Source organism: Neolamprologus brichardi, chromosome 3 (genome assembly GCF_056152115.1).
Source record: "Neolamprologus brichardi isolate AB-2024 chromosome 3, ASM5615211v1, whole genome shotgun sequence".
Classification (NCBI taxonomy): Eukaryota; Metazoa; Chordata; class Actinopteri; order Cichliformes; family Cichlidae; genus Neolamprologus; species Neolamprologus brichardi.
This window is the reverse complement of record NC_142106.1, coordinates 20,450,001-20,466,426: the sequence shown is the minus strand read 5'-3', so window position 1 is coordinate 20,466,426 and position 16,426 is coordinate 20,450,001. Positions and strand designations below refer to the sequence as shown.

Genomic DNA, 16,426 nt, shown 5'->3' with positions numbered 1-16,426 from the left:
TCCTGAAAGAGTCACTGGTCCACAACAGTACCTGAAAACGTCAGCATCTGTCTGTCTACAGTTCAGTTTTTGCCATTGTGCCACAAACACTGTTGACTGGGGTAATTCTAGCACTGTTTCCACTATGTTTGCAGGGTCTGTCAGAGGCACGCACCCGTGGAATTTCCAACTGCCCATAAACTTTCTGGCAAAAATGCTGCCACCTTGTGGTGATGGTCTTTATTGCATTTTGCAGTGCGTTTGCAAAAAGTACCTTTAAGGAGCTGGTCTGAGCAGAATGGGCTTCTATTGAAGATCATTAAGACCCCGCCCCCCATGATAAATTGCACATGCACATCAGGACTTATAGGCATCATACAGCCAATGTGTTCAAATGTGTGACATAAATTTGGCTGCACAGCCACTGTGGGAGAATTGCATCGATTTCCAGTGTTATTAGATTTCGCTTAAGCCCAATGAGAAATAAAACCCTGCAGATGAAATGCTTATAAAACCCGTGCTCTCTCTTTCACTCTCTCTCTCTCTGATAATAGAATTGACTTTATCCATCTATCCGCCCTAACACTGCTAAGCTGGCTGACAGCGTCATTCAAACACACACACGTACACTGAAAGGGAGGCACCTACCAATAATGCCGTGGAACCGGTTTGTTGCTATGGAGCGTTTCTCCTCTTTCCCCTCCCGGCGGGCTGAACCGCTCTAACCGAGCCGTTCCGGGTCCGTCCGCTGACCTGGGATACAGGGATGCAGGAGGGAGGCTACACCGGTGGACCGGGATGCACCGAGTCAGGCAGCATGGCCGCTGCTGCAGACAGACACCGGCTGAGGCTCACCCCCGCCCTTCCCTTCTCTCCGCGGCTGTACGTGATGACAGCGTCCCTCCTCCTCCTCCTCTCGCTGTCTGTCTTTGTCCATCTCGCTCTACTGTGTCTCTCCTCCCTGCCTTTTGTCTGACTCTCCCTCAAATTAAACTTACTTTTCTGTCGTTATTGTTTTATGACAAGGGGTGTCAAACATACGGCCCAGTGCCATTCGGTGGGCCCCCATAGGGTCCAGTTCGGCCCACCGCATGGCACTGGAAACTGCGCGAGTTGTCATTAAAAAATATTGCTCTTTATATACAAGATTCAAGGATTAATTTTTTTTTTTTTACAAAATTTTACATGGATACTGGATCATTTAGTGTACGATTTATAATTATTTGGTGCATGAACTTACAAAACCATCCATTTAATTCAGTCTTTAGGAAATTCTAAAATGATGTAAATTGTTTCTAATTTTATATATTTTTTAAATTATATTTTACATGTTTAACACAGCAAACTAGAAAGGGCACCACGAGTACATGTCTGTGCAAATGACTCGAAAGTTCTTTATTTTTATAGTGAATAAAACATGTAGCAGCTTAAAAGCTTAATATAAATAATATAATAATATAATATAGCCACTAAATATCCCAATTTAAATTTCACTGAAGTCAATCTAAAGATCGAGGGTACTGGCAAAAAGCAGTGTTGGCAAAGAAGCATGATTTCTTTATTTATTTCGAAATGTAGTAAATATGAAAAACGTTACTATTCTTAGACAAATCTAAGATTTTTTTTTTTCTGAAAAACGTCTGTAAAAGTGAACGAAAACTTTCACCACAAGGTGGTAGCATTTTAACAGAAAGTACCAGCCACTTAGCAAAGGATTACTTACAAAATGCTGTGAGACCCATAAGACGTGTATTAAAGTCCGACTTTTCCCTGAGGCTGAAACCTGCTCTACTGGATTATGTAACAGAATAATCTCAAGATACTGATTAAAGCACATGTTTCCCATTTGTAAAGACAAAGACTTCTTACATTTGCATATATTGTGAGGGAAAACAATATTTACTTTAAAGTGTGCACAGTGCTGCACCGAGCAAACAAAAAAATGTGACTATATTGTATGTGCAGGGCATCACTGGACATTGTGTCACTTCAGCCACAGATCCTTGCTGGCTCACAGCTACAAATCAATGCTAATATATTTGATAGCATGCAGACAATAGAAACATTATCTGTCTAGCTTGCTCATAAAAACATACACAACCATTTCTACTAACTACTTTGCCTTAATTTCCTGAAACATCTGATGTGCTCTGATGATCTGAAGTAACAAACTTTACTGAAGACAAAATTAATGATGTTCCATAGTTAGTTACATAGAGATCAGATTTTTTAATAGCAGAGGGAACTTATGTTTTTCATTTAAACAGATTTAGTTACGTTTAAATACACAGATGTAGATGATAATGTAGACCAAGAGGAAAACTATAGATGTACTTCTTTCTGTATTTGTGTTTTTCTTTCACTTCCTGTACTACTCCATACACAGTACAGCTTACTGTCCTGCTTATTACAGCTTATTGAGACTCATGTTTGCAACATGAGTCTCAATAATAACTACATATATAACTCACAAAAAAGTGATTATTGTAAGAACCACGGCTTATAAATAAGTAATAGTGAATGATTATAATGGTAGAAGTAATAAATAATTCTGCTCAATCTTAATATTTGATGAAGCTGTGGTGGACACAGCTGTGGGAGTCAGTGAAGCAGGCTGGAGCTATAAAACCATTAAGAAAGCCTGAAACTAAGTCACCAGGCACACATTAGGAGGAATAATTAAGAACAGATGGCATCAACAAAAACATGAAGGCAGCATTAAATAAGAATAAAGACCCACACATGAACCCAAAAACTGAAATTTAGCAAACTGAGATTTTGAGTAAACAACAGACCCGCAAAATTTAATCCAGTCAAAGAAGTAGAAATAAAATGAAATATTAACTAAGGATCAACATTAGTTAACACCAGTAAAATTAATAAAACTCTCCAACAACAATAAATGAAATAAATAGAAATGACATGAAATGCAAATTAAGACCAGGAACAACAACTGAAAAGGTTAAACTATGCTTTTAACTTTTGTTTGAAATACTGCTAATATTGGAAAACGCCAAACACGAGTGAGTAGGTTATTCCAGCAACTTGTAGCATAAAAAGGCAAAAACATGTCGATCAGTGTGGGGAGGGATCAGAAGACCTGTTCCTGAAAGGTTGAGCTGGTTTCATAGTTCTGAGAGATATCTAAATCCAGTACTTTGCAGGACCTTAACAAAAATTAAAACTTATAAACGAGCCCTAAAAGTACCTGTGTTGCCCTCGGCTCAAGTGTTATAGGGTCCCGTTTAATTGTTTTAAACTAAAACACGCTCCTGACAATGTCCTTTTTACTTCAAGCAGAGAACATCAGCTAGATTCATAAATTAGCCAAGACATCATACAGTACTGCCCCATGTTAAGTTATTTGTACTTTGTTTATGTGGACCAATAAGAAACAAAGATTTTTGGATGACCGTAAAACTATGTCAGTTTTTTTTTAAATGATTACTTAAAGATATGTGTAGATGTAATATTTTTAAATTGCCCAACTTCATTTTCTGTTTTGGTCTGAAAAGTTCAGTTTAACTGTAGTTTTCTGTTGTGTTTATATGACATGAATTTCCAATCTAATGTCCACTTTAGGCAAACTATAAGTTTGAAGATATGAGGGAAACTCAGAATTTAACGTGTTCCGAAATACAGTTAGTACTGGCAGAGAACATGTGGCAAGTTTTCCATGGCTCTAACATATACTCTGCTGCTCAACCCACAAATGTATTGAGGACATATGTATTTATAATGCTAAGTTTATTAGGAGAGGTGTGGAGACAATGTGCACTGTCACAATGACAGGGGAGTTAAAAACAACATTAAATAAAACTTTTAAATAACAACTGAATCCCAAACTAGTAAATATACCTGACAGTGATTCATACAGTGGGCTGGCCCCCTGTTGTGCTGTGAAGCTACTGCAGTTTTGCGTATTTGTATAAAAACTGAATTAAAAATGGTAAAAGCAGCTGATTAGTTTGCAATGTGACTCATTACTCTGATCTCAGTTTACCTGTCTTGTATTGAAGTGTCCCAGTGTCAGGTAGATCACACATTAGCCTTTATGTAGGACTAAATTGTTTTTGTTTGTTTTTTCTCTGGAGGTTTGGTTGGAGTTTGGTGAATGATATTGTGGGATCTGATCTCTAACTTCTGTTCTGTTTCCTTTGATGTAAAAGGCTTTTATTGTGCTGAACAGATAAAGAGCCCCCCCTTTCTCTGGGTGGGTTGGTGTTGCTGAGAGCAGCTGTGAGGCAGACTGCCCCACCCTTTACTCTCAGGCCAAGTCACTCCCTCATTAACACGGTTAGTGGCCTATGGGAAACATGAGCCAATAATAATAGGGTTGGATTAATGAATGAGGTTTTTTATGTTCTCAGATTAAAATGACAGGTGGTGTTTGTGTTTCTTTCAAATGATGCATTTCCTGTATAGATGGCATGTATAAGCAAGTAGACTGCATGCATGCTGAACTGTGAAAAGAAAAAGCTTGTTTGATGAAGTGACTTGGGCTTTGTTGTGACAGGTGTGCTTTGTAGCACCTGTTCTGTGCTCCACAACAGCCCACATGTGGACCAGGTTATGTTCACCATAAGAGATAATGCCCAATCAGTTCTCTGGAAATTAGCGGCATAATTCCTGGAAGATCCCTCAGACCTTTGTGTGTCAGTAATAGGAGAAACTAGTTTTTTTCAACAGCGTCTGAAGTTATTCCTTAATGAGCATCAGTAAGACAAAACTATTAGAAACTTCTGCTTTTCACTGCAAATTTAAAAAAAAACATTTTATTTTTCAATAAGCAGCCATGTGTGATCGAAAACAGGACACCAGTTTGTACATGTTGAATCACATCTAATAGTCTCACCTCACATTTGAATTCTGGTTATTTTTCACTGTCAGACCATAACATGCCAACCAGTATCTAACATTCATTTACTAAAATACTAAATTCCTCGTTTGTGTTAATTGCAGACCTGTGATACTAAGACTTCTGTTAACTTACACAGTATTTGTTCCACACAAGCTTCAAGCTAAGTAAAAATAAAGGACAGAAACTAAACGCCTTTGAAACAGCCTCTCTCTCACACACACATCTGATTTGTAGTGAAAATGCTGTAAAAGATGCTCAGAGTTGCCACACACATTTTGATTTAAAACAGAGAAAGGTAAATTCTAAATAAAAGAAGACAAAAGAACATTAATACAGACACCAACTTCTACATTCTGCATGTCAAATGTGGGCAGCATGGTGGTGTAGTAGCAAGCCTCACAGCAGTCCTGAGTTTGGCTCCACCATCTGGTTAGAAACATTCTGTTTAAAGTGTGCATGTTCTGGGTCTACTGGTTGTGTTCTCCTCTGTAGATCTTGTTGCTCTTTACGTAAATCAGCTGTAGATCTTTGTGCACTGTTAGTCAGTTTTTTAAAATGTAATCTCCAACTTTGTAATTGTGAAATCATGCTCATTTACATTGAATGTATTTTTCTTAGCACTATGTTCAATTATCAAAGTGAGTAAATTGCTAATTCAAAGTTACAGATTAGGAGTTCAGAGGTTTAGACCTGATTTTGAGTTTGTAGTAAATACAAATAAGTTCTACAAAAAATACATGAAACAGAACTGCCCATAACTTAAAATGCTGACATTGTTTCTGACAAGTAACATAAACATAAAATATTAATTTTTAAATTTAGAGAAATACAAAACAGGGAAAGTGTAACCAATTGACACATTGGAGACGTTGGAACAGTTTTTTGTTTGAAGAATGACTTAGTAGTTGAAAATATTATGTAAATCTACCAAACAGATTCATCAGCAAGAGTGCAAATTGTAGTTACAATGCACAGAAAAACATATTTCCCCCTTTCTGATTTCTTAGCTTTTGGGTTTTTGTTTTTTTGTGGGGGATATTTGTCACACTTAACTGTTTCAGATCATTAAAAAAAATATTAGAAAAAGATAGAGTAAATAAAGAATACCATGTAGCTACAGTAGGTGAAACATGACCTAGAACTTCATTGGAAAAACAATAGGATACTCATAAAGCAGTTTAATGTGTGGAATTGATGGACAGAACTTGCAGGTGCAGGTGAAACTTAGGTTAGCTGACAAAATGAAGCAGACGACTGAGAGTGAAGCTCAAAAGCAGGATAAAGGGGTTCGTTAAAGGCTGTTTTGTAGCTATGAAGGAGGATGCAGCTGTCATTAGAAACCCTGTAGAAGGACAGCGTGCCAGCTGAACAATCCACATACACACCCACCCGACTGGAGCGCCATCCAGCTGAAGGCACGTCTACTTTCTTGTTACGGTGCAGAATGTAAAAACCATCATCAGAGAAAACCAGACACCAGGATTTGTCATCGTATCCCATCTTAAACTCATTTTTCTTTCCTTCTGTGCCTCTTCTTCTGATTGTAATCCCAACGCATAGAAAGCCAAACACTTCCACCTCCCAGTAGCAGCGCCCATTGAGGCTCTGCTCACACAGCACCTGCTGTTTTTTGGGATCAGGATGTGGATGGTCAACTTCCATCCAGGTCACCTTTCTATTCCCATTAGAGAAAAGCAGGTTTGTGTGTGCTGTGTTGGAGTCCAGAGTGAGTTCACAGGCATCTGGAAATAAGAAAACACTTCATTGCAACAACAAAAAGAAGCCATGCCACTTTGAACAATGATCTGTTACTAGATCATAATTTCCTTGATTTGTTACTTATTGCCACCAAAAATAACTGAAGTGCTTACATTTCTTGAAGCTTGGTTTCATTCTGTGACTTCCACCATGTTCAACACTGTGGAGAAAAGTATCTCAGATTTAATTATGTTTCTTAATGAAGTTTTAAAAAATTACTTTAAAAAATTCCATTACCTGAGTTTGCTCAGCTTGTATCGGGGATCATTCTTCAGCTTAGACAGCTGCTTCTCTCCAGAGTCTCCTGGGTGGTTGTAGCTCAGATCCAACTCTATCAGATGAAACGGGTTGAGCTGTAGAGCTGAAGCCAGATATGCACAGCCTGTCGCTGTGACCAGACAACCGGATAACCTGATAAAACAGACACTTTTTCAATTGAAATAATTCCAGTAGTACATTTTGTTCTTGCTTACCAAACAAAGCAAGTTATGTGCCTAAACTGATGATTGTAACAACTGACTATGATTGTTAACTTATTATTGACCTTCTGACCACACATAATAATACCAAACAACCCCTGTCAACCAACCCATGTAACACCACTGTGTGAAAAAGTAATATGCCAATGTTAATGGGCTAGTTCAGATGTTCCTATCTTTTTCCACTGGTTGGTCGCCACTCTGGTATCAAACCAAGATGGTGACTCCTGAGTGTCAGAAGTGTACAGTGTTAAAGACAATTCTTTGTCAATCTAAGTATACTATCTTATTATTGATAAAGACCTCACTGAAATCAGAGCAAGAACTATCATTTTTATTATACAGAGTCAGTTTTCTAGCAGTTTTCTTTTCAGCTTAAATCTGGCTAAAGGAGATCCATTACTAGTGTCTTTTGGTGTACTTTATGTGTTACTACCTGAGTATCTCCAGCCTGCAGCACTGACTTGATAGTCCATCACAGAGTAACTTCAACCCTGAATCTTTCAGGTCATTGTCACTGAGGTCTAGATCTCTGAGGGATGAGCAGTAGAACTTGAGAGCAAAAGCCAAATGCTCAGCTGACACCGAGGTCACTTTGCAATCTGCTAACCTGTGGGTGGGTGTTTAAGTGTTAGTATAAAGAGAACAAAGCTGTTTCATTCTGTAGACAAATAAAGAAAAAAATTAAAGGTTTTAAAAAGTGTTATGAGACAGAAGTTTTGAAACCTTTATTTTTACATTTTGGCCATTCTCATCTTTTTGTTGTAAAGTATTGAGTAGATAATGTCAGTTGATTTAGCTAGATGATCTTGGCCTTCTTTGAGCAGAATGTTTTATTATTTTATCAAATAATCTTATCTTGTTTTATTAAACTTGGGATAAAATTTAAAATTAAAACCTTGTTTTTATGCAACTTAAAAGTAACAATTAAGACCATAAAGTCATCAGGGAAGTGGTTGCTGTGGTCATAAATTAAATCCATGCCATGACAAAGGTTTAAGGATGACACTTGATCAGCTTGATCAAGAACAGTTCCTTTCCAGCAAACCTTGATCTTACACAATCTGATTGACAAAAAAGTATATTTAACATGTTGTTATTCAACATGAAAGTAAATTATTGCTGCAAACTTACATAGCTTTTCTACTCTTCCTCACAGCCGGTATCAGCCTCCGTCTGCCCTCATCTGATGTGTTGTAACTCTTTAAGTCCAAGACTTCCAAATCATTCTTTGATACCTGCAGCATGTAGGCCAGTGCAGAGCAGTGCAGGGGAGTCAACTCTGTTTTTGAATGATCTGACAGTGCGAGATATTCCTGAATCTCATCTTTGACTTTGTGATCTCTCATCTCGACCATAGTCTGGAAAAGGTTGATGCAGCTGTCTGGAGAGAGGTTCTTCCTTCTGATAGACTTGAGGTAAGTCAAGATTTTCTTGTCAGTATCTTGGCTTCGATCTGGTGAAGGTAGCAGACCATGAAGGACTCTCCGGTTGGGTTCAACTAGGAGGCCAAGAAGGAATCTCAGGAAGAAGTCCAGGTGGCCATTTTTCTTCTTCTCCAGCACTTTGTCAACTGTCACCTTTACAAGATCAAGTAACATATGGTCTTTGTCCTCCAAAATGAGGAAGTTTTTAAGTCCTGTAGTATTATTGTTAATAAAACAGTCATAGACAAAGAGAGCAGCAAAGAACTCCTGTACGGTCAGATGCACAAAGCAAAAGACCCTTTTGTTGGAAAAGAGTTGTTCTTCCAAATGGACTGTGGTGCAAAATCCAGAGTAGATGGATGCTTCTTTAACGTCAATGCCAAAGCCTTCCAGGTCTTCCTCATAGAAGATGAGGTTGTTCTTCAGCAGCTGCTCAAATGCAAGCTTGCAGAGTTTCAGAAGAAATTCTTTGTGTGTCTTCAGAAGCTCTTCTTTGTTTGTCTCAACCTTCTTGTCATATTTTCTGCTTCTACGCTTTGTTTGTGCAAACAGGAAGTGTGACATCATCTCTGTAAGAGTTTGAGGAATTGCAGTTTCAACATCTCCTCCAAAGACTTCCTGGAATAACACTGCAGAAATCCAGCAGAAGATAGGGATCTGACACATGATGTCGAGACTCTGTGAAGACTGAATATGTTTAATGATCCTTTCAGCAAGACCAGGATCATGATTAAATCTCCTCCTGAAGTATTCAGCTTTTTGAGGATCATTGAACCCTCTTATCTCTGTCACCATGTCAACATGTTCTGCAGGGATCTGATTGGCCGCTGCTGGACGGGAAGTAATCCAGAGGTTTGCATCAGGAAGAAGGTTACCCTGGATGAGGTTTGCTAGGAGATTACTCACAGGTGCTGCTTCCTTGACAGATGTTATAGTCTTAATGTCTTCAAAGTCCAGCTGAAACCTGCTTTCATCCAGACCGTCCAGGATCAGAACAATCTTGGTTTTGGTATAATCCACTGAATCTTTGAGTTCTGACAGTGTGGGGTGGAATAAAGTCAGGAGCTCATGTAGGCTTTTTTCACCTGAAATCAAATTCAACTCTCTGAAAGCAAGACTGAAAACAAAGTCAAGATCTTGGTTTTCCTTCTCTTCAGCCCAGTCAAGAATGAATTTCTGCACAGCCAGAGACTTCCCAATGCCTGCAACGCCCTTCATCACAACTGTTCTGTGGGGTTTGGTTTGGACAGAAAACGATTTGAATATGTGACTGAGGTTGACTGAACAGTCATTGGATGATTGTGTTTTCCATTTACTTTTGAATTGATGCTCTTCATTTAGTCTTCCACTCTCTCCGGTGGTGATGAACAACATTGTGTAGATGTTCTGGAGTAGATTTTCTTGGTCACCATTACCTTCAAATGTCAGAGCAAATTTCTTTTTCACTGCTTTTTTCAAATTTTCCTTTACTTTGACAAGGAGGATGTTCCCTGGAATCAAACAGAGCAATGTTTTCAGATTTGTAAACAGGAATTTATTACATTTTGTTTAATAAATAAAAGCTGCGTTGGGCAAAATTGTTAAAATTTGGCATCTACCTTTGGCATCCTAAATTTAGATCTTAAGGTGTTTTCACACCTATGTTGTTTAGTTCATATAAGTAAAACTCTAGTCATTTTCCCCCTTTGGTAAAGTTTGTTTGTGCGGGTGTGAACAACAAGTATGGTAATCATACTTGAGGAGAAGGTCTTGGTTCGGTTCCAAAGTCCAGATTAGTGCAGTTTGTTTAAAGTGTGAAAAGTGATCTAGCTTCGATTCAACCTAACTACCAGGTGTATTTTCCAAGTTTGAGCTAAACACCTTCCTGTAACTACTTATGCTTTGCATTCTGGACATTGACAGCATTTTAATCCTTGGTGATTTTAATATTCATGTTTTTGTCACTAAAAACAACTTGTGAAAGACCTTTTGGATCTTATTAATTCCTTTAATCTCATTCCAATCAGTTAAGACTCCCACCCATGAGCGCGGACAAACCTTGGACCTAGTTTTATCCTGCGGTCTGCAGCTATAGGATATTCAAATTTGAAACCTTAACCTTTCGGATCATATGCCTGTCTTATTCAAAATTTCTGTCCCATACTCCTTAGTTAAGCCTCCTCTTCCTGTCTGCCAACACCGCATCATTACACCAGTTACTGCGGAGCAATTCTCTGCTGGTTATCAGAATTCTGGTCTCCCTATCATGGACAATTTCTCCTTTAAGCAAAATGTTGATCATTTGCTTACCATGTTTAATGTCACCTGTACAAACGTCCTAGATATGGCTGTTCCTTTTAGAAAAACTAAACGCTCTAGACCTAAAACTGATCCCTGGCTAAACAAGGACACCCGGGCCATTAGAAGGACCTGTAGAAAGGCCAAAAGAAAATAGAAAAAGACAAATTTCAGATTTCCTTCGCTATGTTAAGAGATGCTCTGTCTCTTTATCAAGATGCTGTGCATAAAGCAAAAACTACCTATCCAATAGGGCTTTGGAGCGTGATGTCACGGGGATGGGCGTGGAAAGGATTTTGGCCTGATCCGCCATGTTTGGGGTCTAAGCGCAAGCGACGAAGGAGCGAAAGCACAGCCATGGTTCGTACTTGCTGTGTGGTCGGCTGCAATGTTCGATCTTACGATCGGCACGGGAATAAGCTTGGGTTGTCTTTTTATGCTTTCCCAAGCTGGAAGCAACATCAAGGAGCTCAGGTATCGGATGTTACCAAACGAAGGCGTCGAGCCTGGATAGCAGCCGTGAGACGAGCTGATATCAAGTTCGTACAGAACGACCATCTAATTTAAAGGCTCTTGCTCAAACGTACTCGCACTACAAGGGTACACACACCATGAAATACCTGATCGGGATTACTCCACAAGGTGCAATTTCGTTCATTTCTAAGGGGTGGGGGGCCGTGCATCAGCTAAACACATCACAGAGCAATGTGGCATACTTAACAAGCTGTTACCAGGGGATGTAGTTTTGGCTGACAGAGGCTTTGACATCAGAAATGCGGTGGGAATGATGTGTGCGGAGGTTAAGATCCCAGCATGTTGCGTTTTGGTTAACATGTGCCCCAGTGTGGTAGTGAAACCAGACACACATGAGACTTGTTCTTGTTAATTAATGATTGTAAAAACTTTGAGTATGTCTCTGAAGAAATAGTACTAGGAAAACCGTATTTGTTATGTGTAATTGTATGAACACACTGACATTACATTATGTAACCATTTCTGTATCTGTATACTATAATTGACAGTTTATCATCGCTTTGAACTCTGCGTTTCACTAAAATGACATTATAATAAAAGCCAGGTAACGACAAAGATCTGCATTTGACGCTTTATTTTACACTTTGACAATTGTTACAAAATAGCCAAATCTTGCACCCAGCCGTTTGTAAATTGTATGTGCGCCTCCAGTGACTTGTAATTACGAAACTGGTTCGCTGTGTAGGCGCTTACTCCACAAACAAGATACGTGAAGATATCGGGTTAGGACAGTGGCGGTAAGTCGTCTGGGTCTTTACTCCACTGCCGTATTTCATATGGGTCCAGATTTGCGATGCACTCTATTTTTTTCAAGTACCACTGCTTCGCCTCTGGACGCAATCGGTCTCTATACCCTCCGTTTTCTTTGGAGCTGCTTTTAAGCACGATTCTTGTCGTTGTTGTTCCAACACAGTGTCTGTTTTGATTCGTAGACCCCGAACATGGCGCAGCGCTCCCACAATGCATTGCGGCGTGACGTCAACTCCAAAGCCCTATAGTACCTATCGGATATTATCAGCAAACACAGCTACAGCGCTTGTATCTTATTCAATACTATTCACTCTGTTATCAACCCTCCATCCACCTCTCAATTATTAGGGTCCCTTGGTACCTGTGAAAACTTTTTACGGTTTTTTTGTTGATAAGGTGGATACTATTAGGTCTTATTTCATTCCTCCGCCCTATGATCCCTCTGTTCCCTTGTTTTCCTCAGTTGTGTTTGATCACTTCGAGCCGATTTCTCTGAACTCTCTGGCTGAACTAGTCTCCCGTCTTATGGACTCTATGTGTCACCTTGACACTATCTCCTCTAGTCTTTTTAAAGAAGTCTTTGACACTATTGGCCCTCATGTTTTAACTATTATCAACACGTCTCTTTTTACGGGAACAGTTCCACTTGATCTTAAACATGCTATTGTCCACCCACTCCTTAAAAAGACTAACCTTGACGCAACTGTTATTTCAAATTTTAGACCAATCTCTAAACTTTCTTTTCTGTCTAAAATTTTAGAATAATTTGCTTTTATTCAGCTCCAGGCCTTTCTGGAGACTAATGCCATCTTAGAATAGATTTCAAGAGAGTGATTCATGCATTTATTTCATCTAGGCTTGACTATTGCAATAGTCTCTATTTTGGTATTAACCAGGTCCTACTCTCTCATTTGCAGCTAGTTCAGAATGCGGCGGCCCTACTCCTAACAGTCACTTGCCATTTTGAACATATCACTCTAATCCTGGCACGTTTAAACTGGTTACCAGTACGTCGTAGAATCAAAATCAAGATTTTATTGTTTGTTTTTAAATCTCTGAATGGATTAGCTCCATCTTATCTCTTGGACCTTTTAACTAAAAATACTCCAGGCAGAGTTCTTAAGTCGGCAGATAAGTTGCTTCTGGATATCCCCAGAACCAGACAGAAAATCAGATGTGACTGAGCTTTTGCGGTTGCTGCCCCCAAACTCTGGAACAGTCTGCCCCTTAACATTAGGTCTTCACCAACGCTTGACATTTTTAAAACCCGCTTGAAAACGCACTTGTATTCTTTAGCCTTCAATTGTGACTAGTCTTCCATTGTATTTTCTATGAATGTTCACCATTTTCATTATGTACAGCACTTTGGTTCAACCCATGTTGTTTTTAAATGTGCTTATAAATGCATTTGATTTGATTGAAATTTGAAGTTTTATAACTTGTCAACTAAGTCAGACCAGAGTAAAAGAACTATAGATGTGAAAACAACCTTAGGTCAGAAGCTATACACATAGTAAAATGGTAAATGGCCTGTATTTATATAGGGCTTTACTAGTCCCTAAGGACCCCAAAGCGCTTTACACATCCAGTCATCCACCCATTCACACACACATTCACACACTGGTGATGGCAAGCTACTTCTCTCTATGTCAAAAGAACATGTCACACAACAAGAAAAGGTTATCAGTATAAATGCAGTTTAGCTGGTGTAAGATCGCTGCAATCACTTTTATTTCCAAGGATAAATGGTGCACACATATCAAAGATCCCAGTGACAGTAGCATTTACCTGTGGAAGCTTACCTGTGCTTTCAACATTCTTAAGTCGGCATTTCTCAACACAATCCAGGCAGAGATTTTCTGCATGTGAGCCAGATTGATCCCAGTTTGAGCTCACACACTGTTTGCATAACCAGTGTCCACACTTGAAGTGGACTGGATCCCTCAAAACCTTGTTACACATTAGACAGCTGTTTGGATCCACACTGGGATAACTGTAGGAAAAACAATACAAAGCCTTAATTTATATTCATGAGCAGTTTATATGATAACATAAGCAAAACAATTTTCTCAGAGACCAAATTCTAAAATAACATTTTTAAAAAGCTTCTTCACTCTGTTAAGGTGAGGTTATGCCCTGTTGACATCTTGTCCTCACCTGTGCTGATGTTTTGCCAAACATCACTGCTAAATATAATCATGAACAAAAACTTTAGGTCAGGTAAAATTCAAGGACAATGCAGCACAGGTTAGGTTTGTAAAGTTGCATCTGAATAAACCACAAGAGTTCTGGAAAAATGTCCTTTGAACAAATGAGACCAAAGTAAAGACATTTGTCCATGATGACACGTTTGATGAAAACTCTGTTTACCAAAGTATTCTAGAAACAAATGTGAGGCCATTTGTCGGACAGTTAAATATTGGCAGAAATTGTTTAATGAAACAGAACCTGTCATGTTATTAATTATACACGTGTCCACTGTATGATTCCCATCCCTGGTGCTTCCCAACTTCTGGACATACATATTTGAAAATGACATACTTCAGCTTTTTCCCTTACTGTGCAAAGAATACTGTGACAGAGGGGTGTGCTTGTGTAAACCTGTCCTTTTCATGTCCTTACGACTAATTTTGTGCACTCTATGGACTTAGCATTGGTAGCCTCAGCTCTAGAGTCACCTCATAAGGAGGATTGTTGTTGCTTTACCTCTTCACTTTGCCTCGCCATCTTGTTTTCTGCAGGGTCAAATCTGGGTCAAGCTGCATGCGTTCTGACAGCCATTTGTCCGTGCTAGTGCAGTGTCGTTACATTACCATTCAGTTTGAGGGTTACAACAGAGAATTGTATATATTTATTGTTCTCACGTGGTGACGGGATTATTTTAACACAAGAACATTTTGCCTGATAACTGTTTTTATCCTCCTGTAACTTTACTGTATAAAGAGCTAAATCCTCCAAAGTTTCCGGAGTAATACCTCATAATAAGAAGTGTTTGTGTACTACAAATCAGGAATGTGGGATGCTGTTTGTCCATGATTTACACATGGGGGACAAATTATTCATCCTGATATTATTTGTATCCCACTATAACTTTCCTGTATAAACAGGTAACATCTCAAAAATTTCAGGAGTAGTTAGTTATTATAAGAAGTGTTTGTAAAGTAAAAATCAACACTCTGGGATACTGTTTGTCCTTGATTTGGACTTTGAGCGTTTGCTCCCGACGCAGGGGAAACAAATTACAAATACAAACTACTTTGGCACGACACCAGCGTTCTCTGTGCACTTTCATCCGCCATATTCTCCCTCTCGTTTTCCACAAGCTCCACGAGATACAGGTTCATTCGGTCGAAGTTGCATGGATCAGTACAGGACTTCTGACACCATGCCGTGCTATGAATTGCGGGTCCACTGTATGATTCATAACCAACTCTTTATTTTTCTCTGTTCCACATAACATTCCCTTTTTGTCCAAACCCACCGGTCTCGCCCTCTAGCTGCCATCAGGCCTAACTACACTGACTGGCTCTATTAACATCTACTGTGCAATGCAATTACACCACAGAACCATGATCTCAAACACAAAAGCAAATCTGCAACAGAAAGGCTGAAAGGAAATAATTAAGGTGTTGCAATGGTCAGTTGTCAAACTCGAGACCTAAACCTGATTGAAATCCTGTACTAACGTAAAGAGAGCTGTGGATAAATGAGTGCTCACAAACCTCAATGAAATCAAGAAATGCAGTAATGATCAGATATTTTGTGTGGTAAAACTGATGTCATTTCTGATGTCATACCACAAGGCAAAAGTATCTATTTTGTAGGGACTGAAGGCATGATCTCTATGGTAGGAAGGTGAAAAAAGATATAGCCTGGTGTGCTGTACATTCTACTTGCCTAAAGTAAAGTAAAATTAATAAAGGTATGTTGCAGGGGCTTAAATGACTCATTCTGCAGAAGTACAGAGACAAACAAAACACAGTGCCAGGAGCAAAATTCCAAGCTCAAGTGCATTGTAGAAAACGATATGTTTGAAGCTGATGAAAAATGTCAACAGTAAGGCACACCTTCCAGCTGTATATCTGAAGCCAAGCCGGATGTAAGACAGGTAATGTTATTGATTACAATAGCAGGGACTCGGGTTATTGAAGTGTTCAACACATTCATATGCGGCAAACCAGATTAGAATGAAGGGAAGTTTGATAAAGTTATCTCGAAATTTGATGCCCATTGTCCTCCTAAATAGAATAAAACATCTAAGAGATAAAATTTTCACTTACAAATTCAATACCAATGTGAGTCTTTTGAAACCTTTCTAATAAACCTGAACCTCGTGTACAACTTTGCTGCACTAAGTGACT

General features: G+C 39.0%; 2 protein-coding genes across 2 annotated transcripts in view; both read right to left on the bottom strand.

The window, feature by feature from the left end:
• The window catches only part of LOC102788296 (serine/threonine-protein kinase DCLK2-like), a 30,382-nt gene extending 29,576 nt beyond the window's left edge, over positions 1–806 (bottom strand). Inside the window, exon 1 of the mRNA XM_087834855.1 lies at positions 628–806. The gene's annotated coding sequence lies outside the window, so the exon portion shown is untranslated. The remainder of the gene's footprint in view (positions 1–627) is intronic.
• Positions 807–4,745: 3,939 nt separating this feature from the next.
• LOC102777223 (protein NLRC3-like) overlaps positions 4,746–16,426 on the bottom strand; it is a 13,214-nt gene continuing 1,533 nt past the window's right edge. The window contains exons 4-9 of the mRNA XM_006806073.3: positions 13,868–14,058; positions 8,212–9,994; positions 7,514–7,687; positions 6,836–7,009; positions 6,712–6,758; positions 4,746–6,582 (exon numbers count right to left, since the gene is read on the bottom strand). Of these exons, the coding sequence (XP_006806136.2) occupies positions 6,065–6,582; positions 6,712–6,758; positions 6,836–7,009; positions 7,514–7,687; positions 8,212–9,994; positions 13,868–14,058 (2,887 nt within the window). The 3' untranslated portion in view covers positions 4,746–6,064. The remainder of the gene's footprint in view (positions 6,583–6,711; positions 6,759–6,835; positions 7,010–7,513; positions 7,688–8,211; positions 9,995–13,867; positions 14,059–16,426) is intronic.